The sequence below is a fragment of the Hoplias malabaricus genome, chromosome 18 (assembly GCF_029633855.1).
Source record: "Hoplias malabaricus isolate fHopMal1 chromosome 18, fHopMal1.hap1, whole genome shotgun sequence".
In the NCBI taxonomy this organism is placed as follows: Eukaryota; Metazoa; Chordata; class Actinopteri; order Characiformes; family Erythrinidae; genus Hoplias; species Hoplias malabaricus.
The window spans coordinates 2,722,413-2,734,643 of record NC_089817.1 but is presented as its reverse complement, the minus strand read 5'-3'; the positions used below and the strand labels follow the sequence as shown (position 1 = coordinate 2,734,643).

The 12,231-nt window shown below is 45.8% G+C and overlaps 1 protein-coding gene across 1 annotated transcript in view; it reads left to right on the top strand.

Moving 5' to 3' along the window:
- tmem120b (transmembrane protein 120B) overlaps positions 1-10,856 on the top strand; it is a 14,852-nt gene extending 3,996 nt beyond the window's left edge. The window contains exons 8-12 of the mRNA XM_066650928.1: positions 3,568-3,629; positions 7,322-7,414; positions 7,900-7,964; positions 9,681-9,749; positions 10,025-10,856. Coding sequence (XP_066507025.1) covers positions 3,568-3,629; positions 7,322-7,414; positions 7,900-7,964; positions 9,681-9,749; positions 10,025-10,261 — 526 coding nt within the window. The 3' untranslated portion in view covers positions 10,262-10,856. The remainder of the gene's footprint in view (positions 1-3,567; positions 3,630-7,321; positions 7,415-7,899; positions 7,965-9,680; positions 9,750-10,024) is intronic.
- Positions 10,857-12,231: the final 1,375 nt, after the last annotated feature.

Genomic DNA, 12,231 nt, shown 5'->3' with positions numbered 1-12,231 from the left:
TACGAGTCACATCGCCCCCTATGCTTCTTGTGGACACTGTACACACACAGCTCCTCACTCCCTCTACAGTGAACTACATCAGTCACAAACTACACTGTACACACACAGCTCCTCTCTCCCTCTACAGTGAACTACATCAGTCACAAACTACACTGTACACACACAGCTCCTCACTCCCTCTACAGTGAACTACATCAGTAACAAACTACACTGTACACACACAGCTCCTCGCTCCCTCTACAGTGAACTACATCAGTAACAAACTACACTGTACACACACAGCTCCTCTCTCCCTCTACAGTGAACTACATCAGTCACAAACTACACTGTACACACACAGCTCCTCTCTCCCTCTACAGTGAACTACATTAGTCATAAACTACACTGTACACACACAGCTCCTCACTCCCTCTACAGTGAACTACATCAGTCACAAACTACACTGTACACACACAGCTCCTCGCTCCCTCTACAGTGAACTACATCAGTCACAAACTACACTGTACACACACAGCTCCTCTCTCCCTCTACAGTGAACTACATCAGTCACAAACTACACTGTACACACACAGCTCCTCTCTCCCTCTACAGTGAACTACATCAGTCACAAACTACACTGTACACACACAGCTCCTCTCTCCCTCTACAGTGAACTACATCAGTCATAAACTACACTGTACACACACAGCTCCTCACTCCCTCTACAGTGAACTACATTAGTCATAAACTACACTGTACACACACAGCTCCTCACTCCCTCTACAGTGAACTACATTAGTCATAAACTACACTGTACACACACAGCTCCTCACTCCCTCTACAGTGAACTACATCAGTCATAAACTACACTGTACACACACAGCTCCTCACTCCCTCTACAGTGAACTACATTAGTCATAAACTACACTGTACACACACAGCTCCTCACTCCCTCTACAGTGAACTACATTAGTCATAAACTACACTGTACACACACAGCTCCTCGCTCCCTCTACAGTGAACTACATCAGTCACAAACTACACTGTACACACACAGCTCCTCTCTCCCTCTACAGTGAACTACATTAGTCATAAACTACACTGTACACACACAGCTCCTCACTCCCTCTACAGTGAACTACATCAGTCACAAACTACACTGTACACACACAGCTCCTCTCTCCCTCTACAGTGAACTACATCAGTCATAAACTACACTGTACACACACAGCTCCTCACTCCCTCTACAGTGAACTACATCAGTCATAAACTACACTGTACACACACAGCTCCTCACTCCCTCTACAGTGAACTACATTAGTCATAAACTACACTGTACACACACAGCTCCTCACTCCCTCTACAGTGAACTACATCAGTCATAAACTACACTGTACACACACAGCTCCTCACTCCCTCTACAGTGAACTACATCAGTCATAAACTACACTGTACACACACAGCTCCTCAGTCCCTCTACAGTGAACTACATCAGTCATAAACTACACTGTACACACAGCTCCTCTCTCCCTCTACAGTGAACTACATTAGTCATAAACTACACTGTACACACACAGCTCCTCACTCCCTCTACAGTGAACTACATCAGTCATAAACTACACTGTACACACACAGCTCCTCACTCCCTCTACAGTGAACTACATTAGTCATAAACTACACTGTACACACACAGCTCCTCACTCCCTCTACAGTGAACTACATCAGTCATAAACTACACTGTACACACACAGCTCCTCACTCCCTCTACAGTGAACTACATCAGTCATAAACTACACTGTACACACACAGCTCCTCACTCCCTCTACAGTGAACTACATCAGTCATAAACTACACTGTACACACACAGCTCCTCACTCCCTCTACAGTGAACTACATCAGTCACAAACTACACTGTACACACACAGCTCCTCTCTCCCTCTACAGTGAACTACATTAGTCATAAACTACACTGTACACACACAGCTCCTCACTCCCTCTACAGTGAACTACATCAGTCACAAACTACACTGTACACACACAGCTCCTCTCTCCCTCTACAGTGAACTACATTAGTCATAAACTACACTGTACACACACAGCTCCTCACTCCCTCTACAGTGAACTACATCAGTCATAAACTACACTGTACACACACAGCTCCTCACTCCCTCTACAGTGAACTACATCAGTCATAAACTACACTGTACACACAGCTCCTCTCTCCCTCTACAGTGAACTACATTAGTCATAAACTACACTGTACACACACAGCTCCTCACTCCCTCTACAGTGAACTACATCAGTCATAAACTACACTGTACACACACAGCTCCTCACTCCCTCTACAGTGAACTACATTAGTCATAAACTACACTGTACACACACAGCTCCTCACTCCCTCTACAGTGAACTACATCAGTCATAAACTACACTGTACACACACAGCTCCTCACTCCCTCTACAGTGAACTACATCAGTCATAAACTACACTGTACACACACAACTCCTCACTCCCTCTACAGTGAACAACATCAGTCATAAACTACACTGTACACACACAGCTCCTCACTCCCTCTACAGTGAACTACATCAGTCATAAACTACACTGTACACACAGCTCCTCTCTCCCTCTACAGTGAACTACATTAGTCATAAACTACACTGTACACACACAGCTCCTCACTCCCTCTACAGTGAACTACATCAGTCATAAACTACACTGTACACACACAGCTCCTCACTCCCTCTACAGTGAACTACATTAGTCATAAACTACACTGTACACACACAGCTCCTCACTCCCTCTACAGTGAACTACATCAGTCATAAACTACACTGTACACACACAGCTCCTCACTCCCTCTACAGTGAACTACATCAGTCATAAACTACACTGTACACACACAACTCCTCACTCCCTCTACAGTGAACTACATCAGTCATAAACTACACTGTACACACACAGCTCCTCGCTCCCTCTACAGTGAACTACATCACTCATAAACTACACTGTGTTAGAAATATATACGGCATTATTGAGAACTAAGGTCTGTCCCAAAATCTACTGAGCTCCCTTAGTAGGCACAGACTCCGTAGGCAACTGTTTCAGTCGGCAGTGTTCTAACTCCTCATGCAGCATAGTGTGGAGACGCTGTAGTTAAAAGACGATTGTTCCCGCCAACCGTGCGCAAGCGTTTCAGTGCCATGGACTTTACTCACCCTGTTTTTATCGCGATTTTAATTATTTTTGCTCCAGGACTTGTGTTTGCAGTGCATCATGGGATTTTCTTCACACCTGAGGAATGGCTTGATGTCGCCTTAAATAAGGTATCTCAGTAGGCAGCGTATTTAAGGTGGCCTAATGTAAAATGCTCACTAGGTTTTGGGACAGATCCCTAGATTCAGTCATTTCAGGACGTGTGGGGAGTGTTTTGGGATTAAACCTCTTTTAATGTCTCTCTTTAAGAGGTACTATGGCTTCAGCCCTGCGGAGGGCATCCTTTAGCCGCAGTAAGATCTGTACACAGTGCCAGATTATTTTGGTGAAGTGAGACCACACTAACTACATCTCTCCTGTTGGTCCCGCAGGCCGGAGGGGCCGATCTATCAGCTGTTCCGGAGCCAGTTTCTGGCCTTTTCCATCTACCAGAGTGAGTCCTGTGTGTGCTACGAGGTTACACCGTGTCACTGAGAGCCCTGTGTTCACAACTTGAACTTGTGTGTGTGTGTGTATATGTTTGACCTGGTGTGTGTGTGTGTGTGTGTGTATATGTTTGACCTGGTGTGTGTGTGTGTATATGTTTGACCTGGTGTGTGTGTGTGTGTGTGTGTATATGTTTGACCTGGTGTGTGTGTGTGTGTGTGTGTATATGTTTGACCTGGTGTGTGTGTGTGTGTGTGTGTATATGTTTGACCTGGTGTGTGTGTGTGTGTGTGTGTATATGTTTGACCTGGTGTGTGTGTGTGTGTGTGTGTATATGTTTGACCTGGTGTGTGTGTGTGTGTGTGTGTGTGTGTATATGTTTGACCTGGTGTGTGTGTGTGTGTGTGTGTGTGTATATGTTTGACCTGGTGTGTGTGTGTGTATATGTTTGACCTGGTGTGTGTGTGTGTGTGTGTGTATATGTTTGACCTGGTGTGTGTGTGTGTGTATGTTTGACCTGGTGTGTGTGTGTGTTTGACCTGGTGTGTGTGTGTGTGTATATGTTTGACCTGGTGTGTGTGTGTGTATATGTTTGACCTGGTGTGTGTGTGTGTATATGTTTGACCTGGTGTGTGTGTGTGTATATGTTTGACCTGGTGTGTGTGTGTGTGTGTGTATATGTTTGACCTGGTGTGTGTGTGTGTGTGTGTATATGTTTGACCTGGTGTGTGTGTGTGTGTGTGTATATGTTTGACCTGGTGTGTGTGTGTGTGTGTGTATATGTTTGACCTGGTGTGTGTGTGTGTGTGTGTATATGTTTGACCTGGTGTGTGTGTGTGTGTGTATATGTTTGACCTGGTGTGTGTGTGTGTGTGTATATGTTTGACCTGGTGTGTGTGTGTGTGTGTATATGTTTGACCTGGTGTGTGTGTGTGTGTGTATATGTTTGACCTGGTGTGTGTGTGTGTGTGTATATGTTTGACCTGGTGTGTGTGTGTGTGTGTGTGTATGTTTGACCTGGTGTGTGTGTGTGTGTGTGTGTGTGTATGTTTGACCTGGTGTGTGTGTGTGTGTGTGTATATGTTTGACCTGGTGTGTGTGTGTGTGTGTGTGTGTGTGTATATGTTTGACCTGGTGTGTGTGTGTGTGTGTGTGTGTGTGTATATGTTTGACCTGGTGTGTGTGTGTGTGTATATGTTTGACCTGGTGTGTGTGTGTATATGTTTGACCTGGTGTGTGTGTGTATATGTTTGACCTGGTGTGTGTGTGTGTGTGTGTATATGTTTGACCTGGTGTGTGTGTGTGTGTGTGTGTGTGTATATGTTTGACCTGGTGTGTGTGTGTATATGTTTGACCTGGTGTGTGTGTGTGTGTGTGTATATGTTTGACCTGGTGTGTGTGTGTGTGTGTGTGTGTGTGTATATGTTTGACCTGGTGTGTGTGTGTATATGTTTGACCTGGTGTGTGTGTGTATATGTTTGACCTGGTGTGTGTGTGTGTGTGTGTGTGTGTGTGTGTATATGTTTGACCTGGTGTGTGTGTGTGTGTATATGTTTGACCTGGTGTGTGTGTGTGTATATGTTTGACCTGGTGTGTGTGTGTGTGTGTGTGTATGTTTGACCTGGTGTGTGTGTGTGTGTATATGTTTGACCTGGTGTGTGTGTATATATGTTTGACCTGGTGTGTGTGTGTGTGTATATGTTTGACCTGGTGTGTGTGTGTGTGTGTGTGTGTATATGTTTGACCTGGTGTGTGTGTGTGTGTGTATATGTTTGACCTGGTGTGTGTGTGTGTGTGTGTATATGTTTGACCTGGTGTGTGTGTGTGTGTGTGTATATGTTTGACCTGGTGTGTGTGTGTGTGTGTGTGTATATGTTTGACCTGGTGTGTGTGTGTGTGTGTGTATATGTTTGACCTGGTGTGTGTGTGTGTGTGTGTATATGTTTGACCTGGTGTGTGTGTGTGTGTGTGTATATGTTTGACCTGGTGTGTGTGTGTGTGTGTGTATATGTTTGACCTGGTGTGTGTGTGTGTGTGTGTATATGTTTGACCTGGTGTGTGTGTGTGTGTGTGTATTTGTTTGACCTGGTGTGTGTGTGTGTGTGTATATGTTTGACCTGGTGTGTGTGTGTGTGTGTATATGTTTGACCTGGTGTGTGTGTGTGTGTGTGTATATGTTTGACCTGGTGTGTGTGTGTGTGTGTGTATATGTTTGACCTGGTGTGTGTGTGTGTATATGTTTGACCTGGTGTGTGTGTGTGTATATGTTTGACCTGGTGTGTGTGTGTGTATATGTTTGACCTGGTGTGTGTGTGTGTGTGTATATGTTTGACCTGGTGTGTGTGTGTGTATATATGTTTGACCTGGTGTGTGTGTGTGTGTGTGTGTATATGTTTGACCTGGTGTGTGTGTGTGTGTGTGTATATGTTTGACCTGGTGTGTGTGTGTGTGTGTGTGTATATGTTTGACCTGGTGTGTGTGTGTATATGTTTGACCTGGTGTGTGTGTGTATATGTTTGACCTGGTGTGTGTGTGTATATGTTTGACCTGGTGTGTGTGTGTATATGTTTGACCTGGTGTGTGTGTGTGTGTGTGTATATGTTTGACCTGGTGTGTGTGTGTGTGTGTATATGTTTGACCTGGTGTGTGTGTGTGTGTATATGTTTGACCTGGTGTGTGTGTGTGTGTATATGTTTGACCTGGTGTGTGTGTGTGTGTATATGTTTGACCTGGTGTGTGTGTGTGTGTATATGTTTGACCTGGTGTGTGTGTGTGTGTATATGTTTGACCTGGTGTGTGTGTGTGTGTGTGTATATGTTTGACCTGGTGTGTGTGTGTGTGTGTGTATATGTTTGACCTGGTGTGTGTGTGTGTGTGTATATGTTTGACCTGGTGTGTGTGTGTGTGTATATGTTTGACCTGGTGTGTGTATATGTTTGACCTGGTGTGTGTGTGTGTGTATATGTTTGACCTGGTGTGTGTGTGTGTGTGTGTGTGTGTATGTTTGACCTGGTGTGTGTGTGTGTGTATATGTTTGACCTGGTGTGTGTGTGTGTATATGTTTGACCTGGTGTGTGTGTGTGTGTATGTGTTTGACCTGGTGTGTGTGTGTGTGTATGTGTTTGACCTGGTGTGTGTGTGTGTGTGTGTGTGTGTGTGTGTATATGTTTGACCTGGTGTGTGTGTGTGTGTGTATATATGTTTGACCTGGTGTGTGTGTGTGTGTGTGTGTATATGTTTGACCTGGTGTGTGTGTGTGTGTGTGTATATGTTTGACCTGGTGTGTGTGTGTGTGTGTGTATATGTTTGACCTGGTGTGTGTGTGTGTGTGTGTGTATATGTTTGACCTGGTGTGTGTGTGTGTGTATATATGTTTGACCTGGTGTGTGTGTGTGTGTGTATATGTTTGACCTGGTGTGTGTGTGTGTGTGTATATGTTTGACCTGGTGTGTGTGTGTGTATATGTTTGACCTGGTGTGTGTGTGTGTATATGTTTGACCTGGTGTGTGTGTGTGTGTATATGTTTGACCTGGTGTGTGTGTGTGTGTATATGTTTGACCTGGTGTGTGTGTGTGTGTGTGTGTGTGTGTGTGTATATGTTTGACCTGGTGTGTGTGTGTGTGTGTGTATATGTTTGACCTGGTGTGTGTGTGTGTGTGTGTATATGTTTGACCTGGTGTGTGTGTGTGTGTGTGGTAGGCTTTGTGCAGTTTCTGCAGTATTACTATCAGAGCGGCTGTCTGTACCGGCTCCGTGCTCTGGGAGAGAGGAATCAGCTCGATCTCACCGTGGGTGAGTTGACGTTTATACGATAGTCCACTCTTCCACATCCTTCCACACCGCAGTCTGTCTGTCTGTCTGTCTGTTTGTCTGTCCAACCTGTATCACTCTCAGCACGACAGAGACCACCGCCCCCGGGGCTGAGAGCAGCTCTCACAACTGTCTCAATCTCTGTGTCTCTCTCATCTTAGACTGTATTATTAAATGATACTGGTGTAAAATTGGCAGACGATGAGCTTCTCCTCTGTTCTCCATTAGCCTCTAAACACTGTGTTTATTCTAAAAATGAATAAACTACAAATAAATAAACAAGGCACTGAATTAGTGTAAAATAAGTAAATGTCAGAGTCAAAAACTAAAAACCGATTTATGACAATCTTTTATTTTTTCATTTTCACTTCTCTATGCCTCCGTCGCCCTGTAGTTCCTTCTGCATCCAACAGGGGGCTCCATAGTGTGCCTTCCTCTGGTTTAGAGTGTGTCTGCTTCTGTTTTAGAGGGCTTCCAGTCGTGGATGTGGAGGGGTTTAACTTTCCTGCTCCCGTTTCTCTTCTTCGGACACGTGAGTCCCGACCCACCCTCACACCTCCTTTATCTGCACTTACACTGTTAGGACCAGGGGGGGGGCTTTACACCAGGGGATAGAACATAGCTGTGAGGACCTGATGGAGTTCAGCCTTCACATCATCATCATCGGTGAGGGTCAGGGGCTGGTGTTGGGGATTAGTTCTGGATAAAACTCACCACTCCAACTCACCCCAGAGAACACAGTTCCACTGTTCCACACACCAGAGGAACCCCATCGCTCCAGAGAACACAGTTCCACTGTTCCACACACCAGAGGAACTCCATCGCTCCAGAGAACACAGTTCCACTGTTCCACACACCAGAGGAACCCCATCGCTCCAGAGAACACAGTTCCACTGTTCCACACACCAGAGGAACTTCATCGCTCCAGAGAACACAGTTCCACTGTTCCACACACCAGAGGAACTTCATCGCTCCAGAGAACACAGTTCCACTGTTCCACACACCAGAGGAACCCCATCGCTCCAGAGAACACAGTTCCACTGTTCCACACACCAGAGGAACCCCATCGCTCCAGAGAACACAGTTCCACTGTTCCACACACCAGAGGAACTTCATCGCTCCAGAGAACACAGTTCCACTGTTCCACACACCAGAGGAACTTCATCGCTCCAGAGAACACAGTTCCACTGTTCCACACACCAGAGGAACCCCATCGCTCCAGAGAACACAGTTCCACTCTTCCACACACCAGAGGAACCCCATCGCTCCAGAGAACACAGTTCCACTGTTCCACACACCAGAGGAACCCCATCGCTCCAGAGAACACAGTTCCACTGTTCCACACACCAGAGGAACCCCATCGCTCCAGAGAACACAGTTCCACTGTTCCACACACCAGAGGAACTTCATCGCTCCAGAGAACACAGTTCCACTGTTCCACACACCAGAGGAACTTCATCGCTCCAGAGAACACAGTTCCACTGTTCCACACACCAGAGGAACCCCATCGCTCCAGAGAACACAGTTCCACTGTTCCACACACCAGAGGAACCCCATCGCTCCAGAGAACACAGTTCCACTGTTCCACACACCAGAGGAACCCCATCACTCCAGAGAACACAGTTCCACTGTTCCACACACCAGAGGAACCCCATCGCTCCAGAGAACACAGTTCCACTGTTCCACACACCAGAGGAACTCCATCGCTCCAGAGAACACAGTTCCACTGTTCCACACACCAGAGGAACTTCATCGCTCCAGAGAACACAGTTCCACTGTTCCACACACCAGAGGAACTTCATCGCTCCAGAGAACACAGTTCCACTGTTCCACACACCAGAGGAACCCCATCGCTCCAGAGAACACAGTTCCACTCTTCCACACACCAGAGGAACCCCATCGCTCCAGAGAACACAGTTCCACTGTTCCACACACCAGAGGAACCCCATCGCTCCAGAGAACACAGTTCCACTGTTCCACACACCAGAGGAACCCCATCGCTCCAGAGAACACAGTTCCACAGTTCATTGGGGATGGGGATATGAGGTTCATGTGCCACTGCTTTACACTGTCCACTATGAGTGAGCTTTGAACTGAATTCAGGAATCATTAGAGGGGTCTACAAAGGTGTCAGACTTATAGCGTGTGTTATACATCATGTGGTGTGTGTGTGTGTGTGTGTGTATATGATAGCAGTGTTGGTGTGTGTGTGTTTTAATAGTTGATTAATTGTGTGTTTTTGGTGTAGTTCTGGCAGCTCTATAACTCAGTGACTCTGTTCCGACTGGCGGCACGGGAGGACTGCAAAGAGTGGCAGGTAACACAAACACACACACCCCTACACAATGATTTCTGATATTGTGTCTCACTCACTCACTCACTCATTCACTCACTCACAGAGCAGTGGCAGTCAGCTACAGCTGCACACATTGTTTGAAGCTGCTTGGCTTCACTGCTCTAGCTCCAGTGCCGTGTGGAACTGGCATTGACTGAATTTGTGGAGAAATTTGGTTCAAATTTCCTTCAAAGATTTGTCTTAAAACATTTGCGAGCCGTTGCTCTGCCTCAGGACGCTCTCCTTGTGCTCTGCAGGTGCTGATGCTGGCGCTGACGTTTCTGGTGCTGTTTTTGGGGAATTTCCTGACCACGGTGAAGGTAGTTCATCAGAAAATTCAGAAGAACCCAGAGAAGAACCCAACAAAGATCCAGAAAAACCTCAAGAACATGGAAAAATACACAGAGGAGAACATGGATGAGATCCAGGAGAACAACCTGAAGAACATGGAACAGAGCACAGAGGAGATCGAGGAGAAGGAGCACAGAGAGTGACTGAGTTTCTGTCTGTGGAGCGTTTCAGCTGTAAACACTACAGAGACTGTGGCCCCCAGGGGCCGAGAGCAGCTCTCACTACTCTTCCATCTCTCGCTCTCTCTCTCTCTCTCTCTCTCTCTCTCTCTCTGGGGCTCTATTCTCGGCTGTTACCAGGTTTTAACTGTAATTTTGGGGCTAGGACGCTGCGCACCACTGAGTTTTAAGGCGCTGCACTTCGGTAGCGAACAAAGCTGGGGTCAGTTTGGGGTCAGTGCATGAATGTTTACATAGAATCACAGGTCCACTTTATTTCGCATTTCGCTGGGAGTCACACGGTCAGGTCAAAGGGACAGGTGTGTGTGTGTGTGTGTGTGTGTGTGTGTGTGTGTGTGGAGAATAATGCTGCTGATGCTGTACAGTGATGATGATGATGATGAATAAAAGCTCAGTGTTACAGACTTTCTCCTAAAGCCCCAGAGCGTGAGTCTGATCTCTTGACACTGACCCTCTTCTGTTGACACTTAATGAACTATTTATTCTCCACAGAGCGGGTCCCCCACCAGGGGAAGCCGTGCTTAAAGTAATTTAAGTATGAAATATGAAACCTCCAGGCCACTAGGTGTCAGTTTAAGGACATTTTAACACTGCAGCTTTGTTCAGACCCGGATTCAGTTATTGGTGCTTATTCCACTGGGAAATGGAGCTGGTGATGTTTCTGTTACAGGAGCCACGGGCTTTTGAAACCACAACACCAAGGTGGTAAAGTCAGGTGCTGTTTGCTGCTGTGTGGTGTGTTGTTGTTGTTCCGCCCCCAGTTCCTCACAGAGCAGTTGTCACACGTTTGTCTTTCGCTGGAGATTTTCCTCAGCCACCGACCCAAGGAGCATCTGACCCTCTTCAGAAACCCCTCGGGGGAATGTTACGAGCTGCTGCTGAGAGTCGGATAAAAACTAATGTGAACGCTGCTGTAACTTCAGAGATTTTACAAGCGGCGTGTTTGTGCTGGAGCTCTGTGTTTCCTGGTGATTGACAGGTCTCTGGCCAATCAGAGCTCTGCAGGGTTTACACATTTAGTCTAAAAAAAACGACTAAAAAAGAACCCGGTGCCAGGAGCAGGACCAGATTCAGAGAGTAGACAAAAACAAATAAATCAAATGCTGGGTTTAAAGCCAAGGACTAAAATGGGTTATAATGTATTAAATATATATTTTTAGCTAATATATAATGGTAGGTTGTTCCTTAATTGAGGTGCAGTGATTGAAAAGGCTCTATCTCCTCTGAGCTTACACTTTACTTCTTTGCCAGCTGCCTCAGGGGGACAAAGCTGGACTCGACTGCTGCCAGTTTGGCGGTTAATTTTAAAATCACAGTCCATCTTTAAGCGATGTTTATTCAGGAGTTTAAAGTGATGTTCGCATTCAGTTGGAAACTAATTCACCCTCTGTTTGAGACTGAGACGGAGACTGAGACTGCGGTGAGCTGCTGTCTGTGGCAGCGTGTGTTTCCTGTGCTCAGGTGAAGAGTAAACAGGTGCTGAGGCGACAGACCGCAGTGTCTGCACCAAGCAGAGGAAAGGTTACACACTAACCATCAAACTACAGCAGAGCCACGCTGTAAACGATAAACACAAAGTGAAATCAGCTTAAACCCAGGGGAAAGCTAATGTTTCGTTTTCAGAGAAGAATGTTATGACTTTATTCGCCTGTTTTTAGATGTGTTTTGCTGGTTGTAGGGAAAATGATCTGGTCTCACACTTTACCCCATATCTCCCTCACACACCAACATCTATTTACTGTCATTCATTTCTGTAGAATTAGTCAAAGATGTGAAGAAAAAATATTCATACAATAATCACAGTGAGAAATATAAGATAGTCGTTTAGATCCAGACGGGTTCGAATGTCACAAAAGAAGGCATGAGTAGTCTATCAAAGATTATGGGAACTAAGAATTCATAAAAAAAGTTTTATTGCATCATGAACAGCTGTG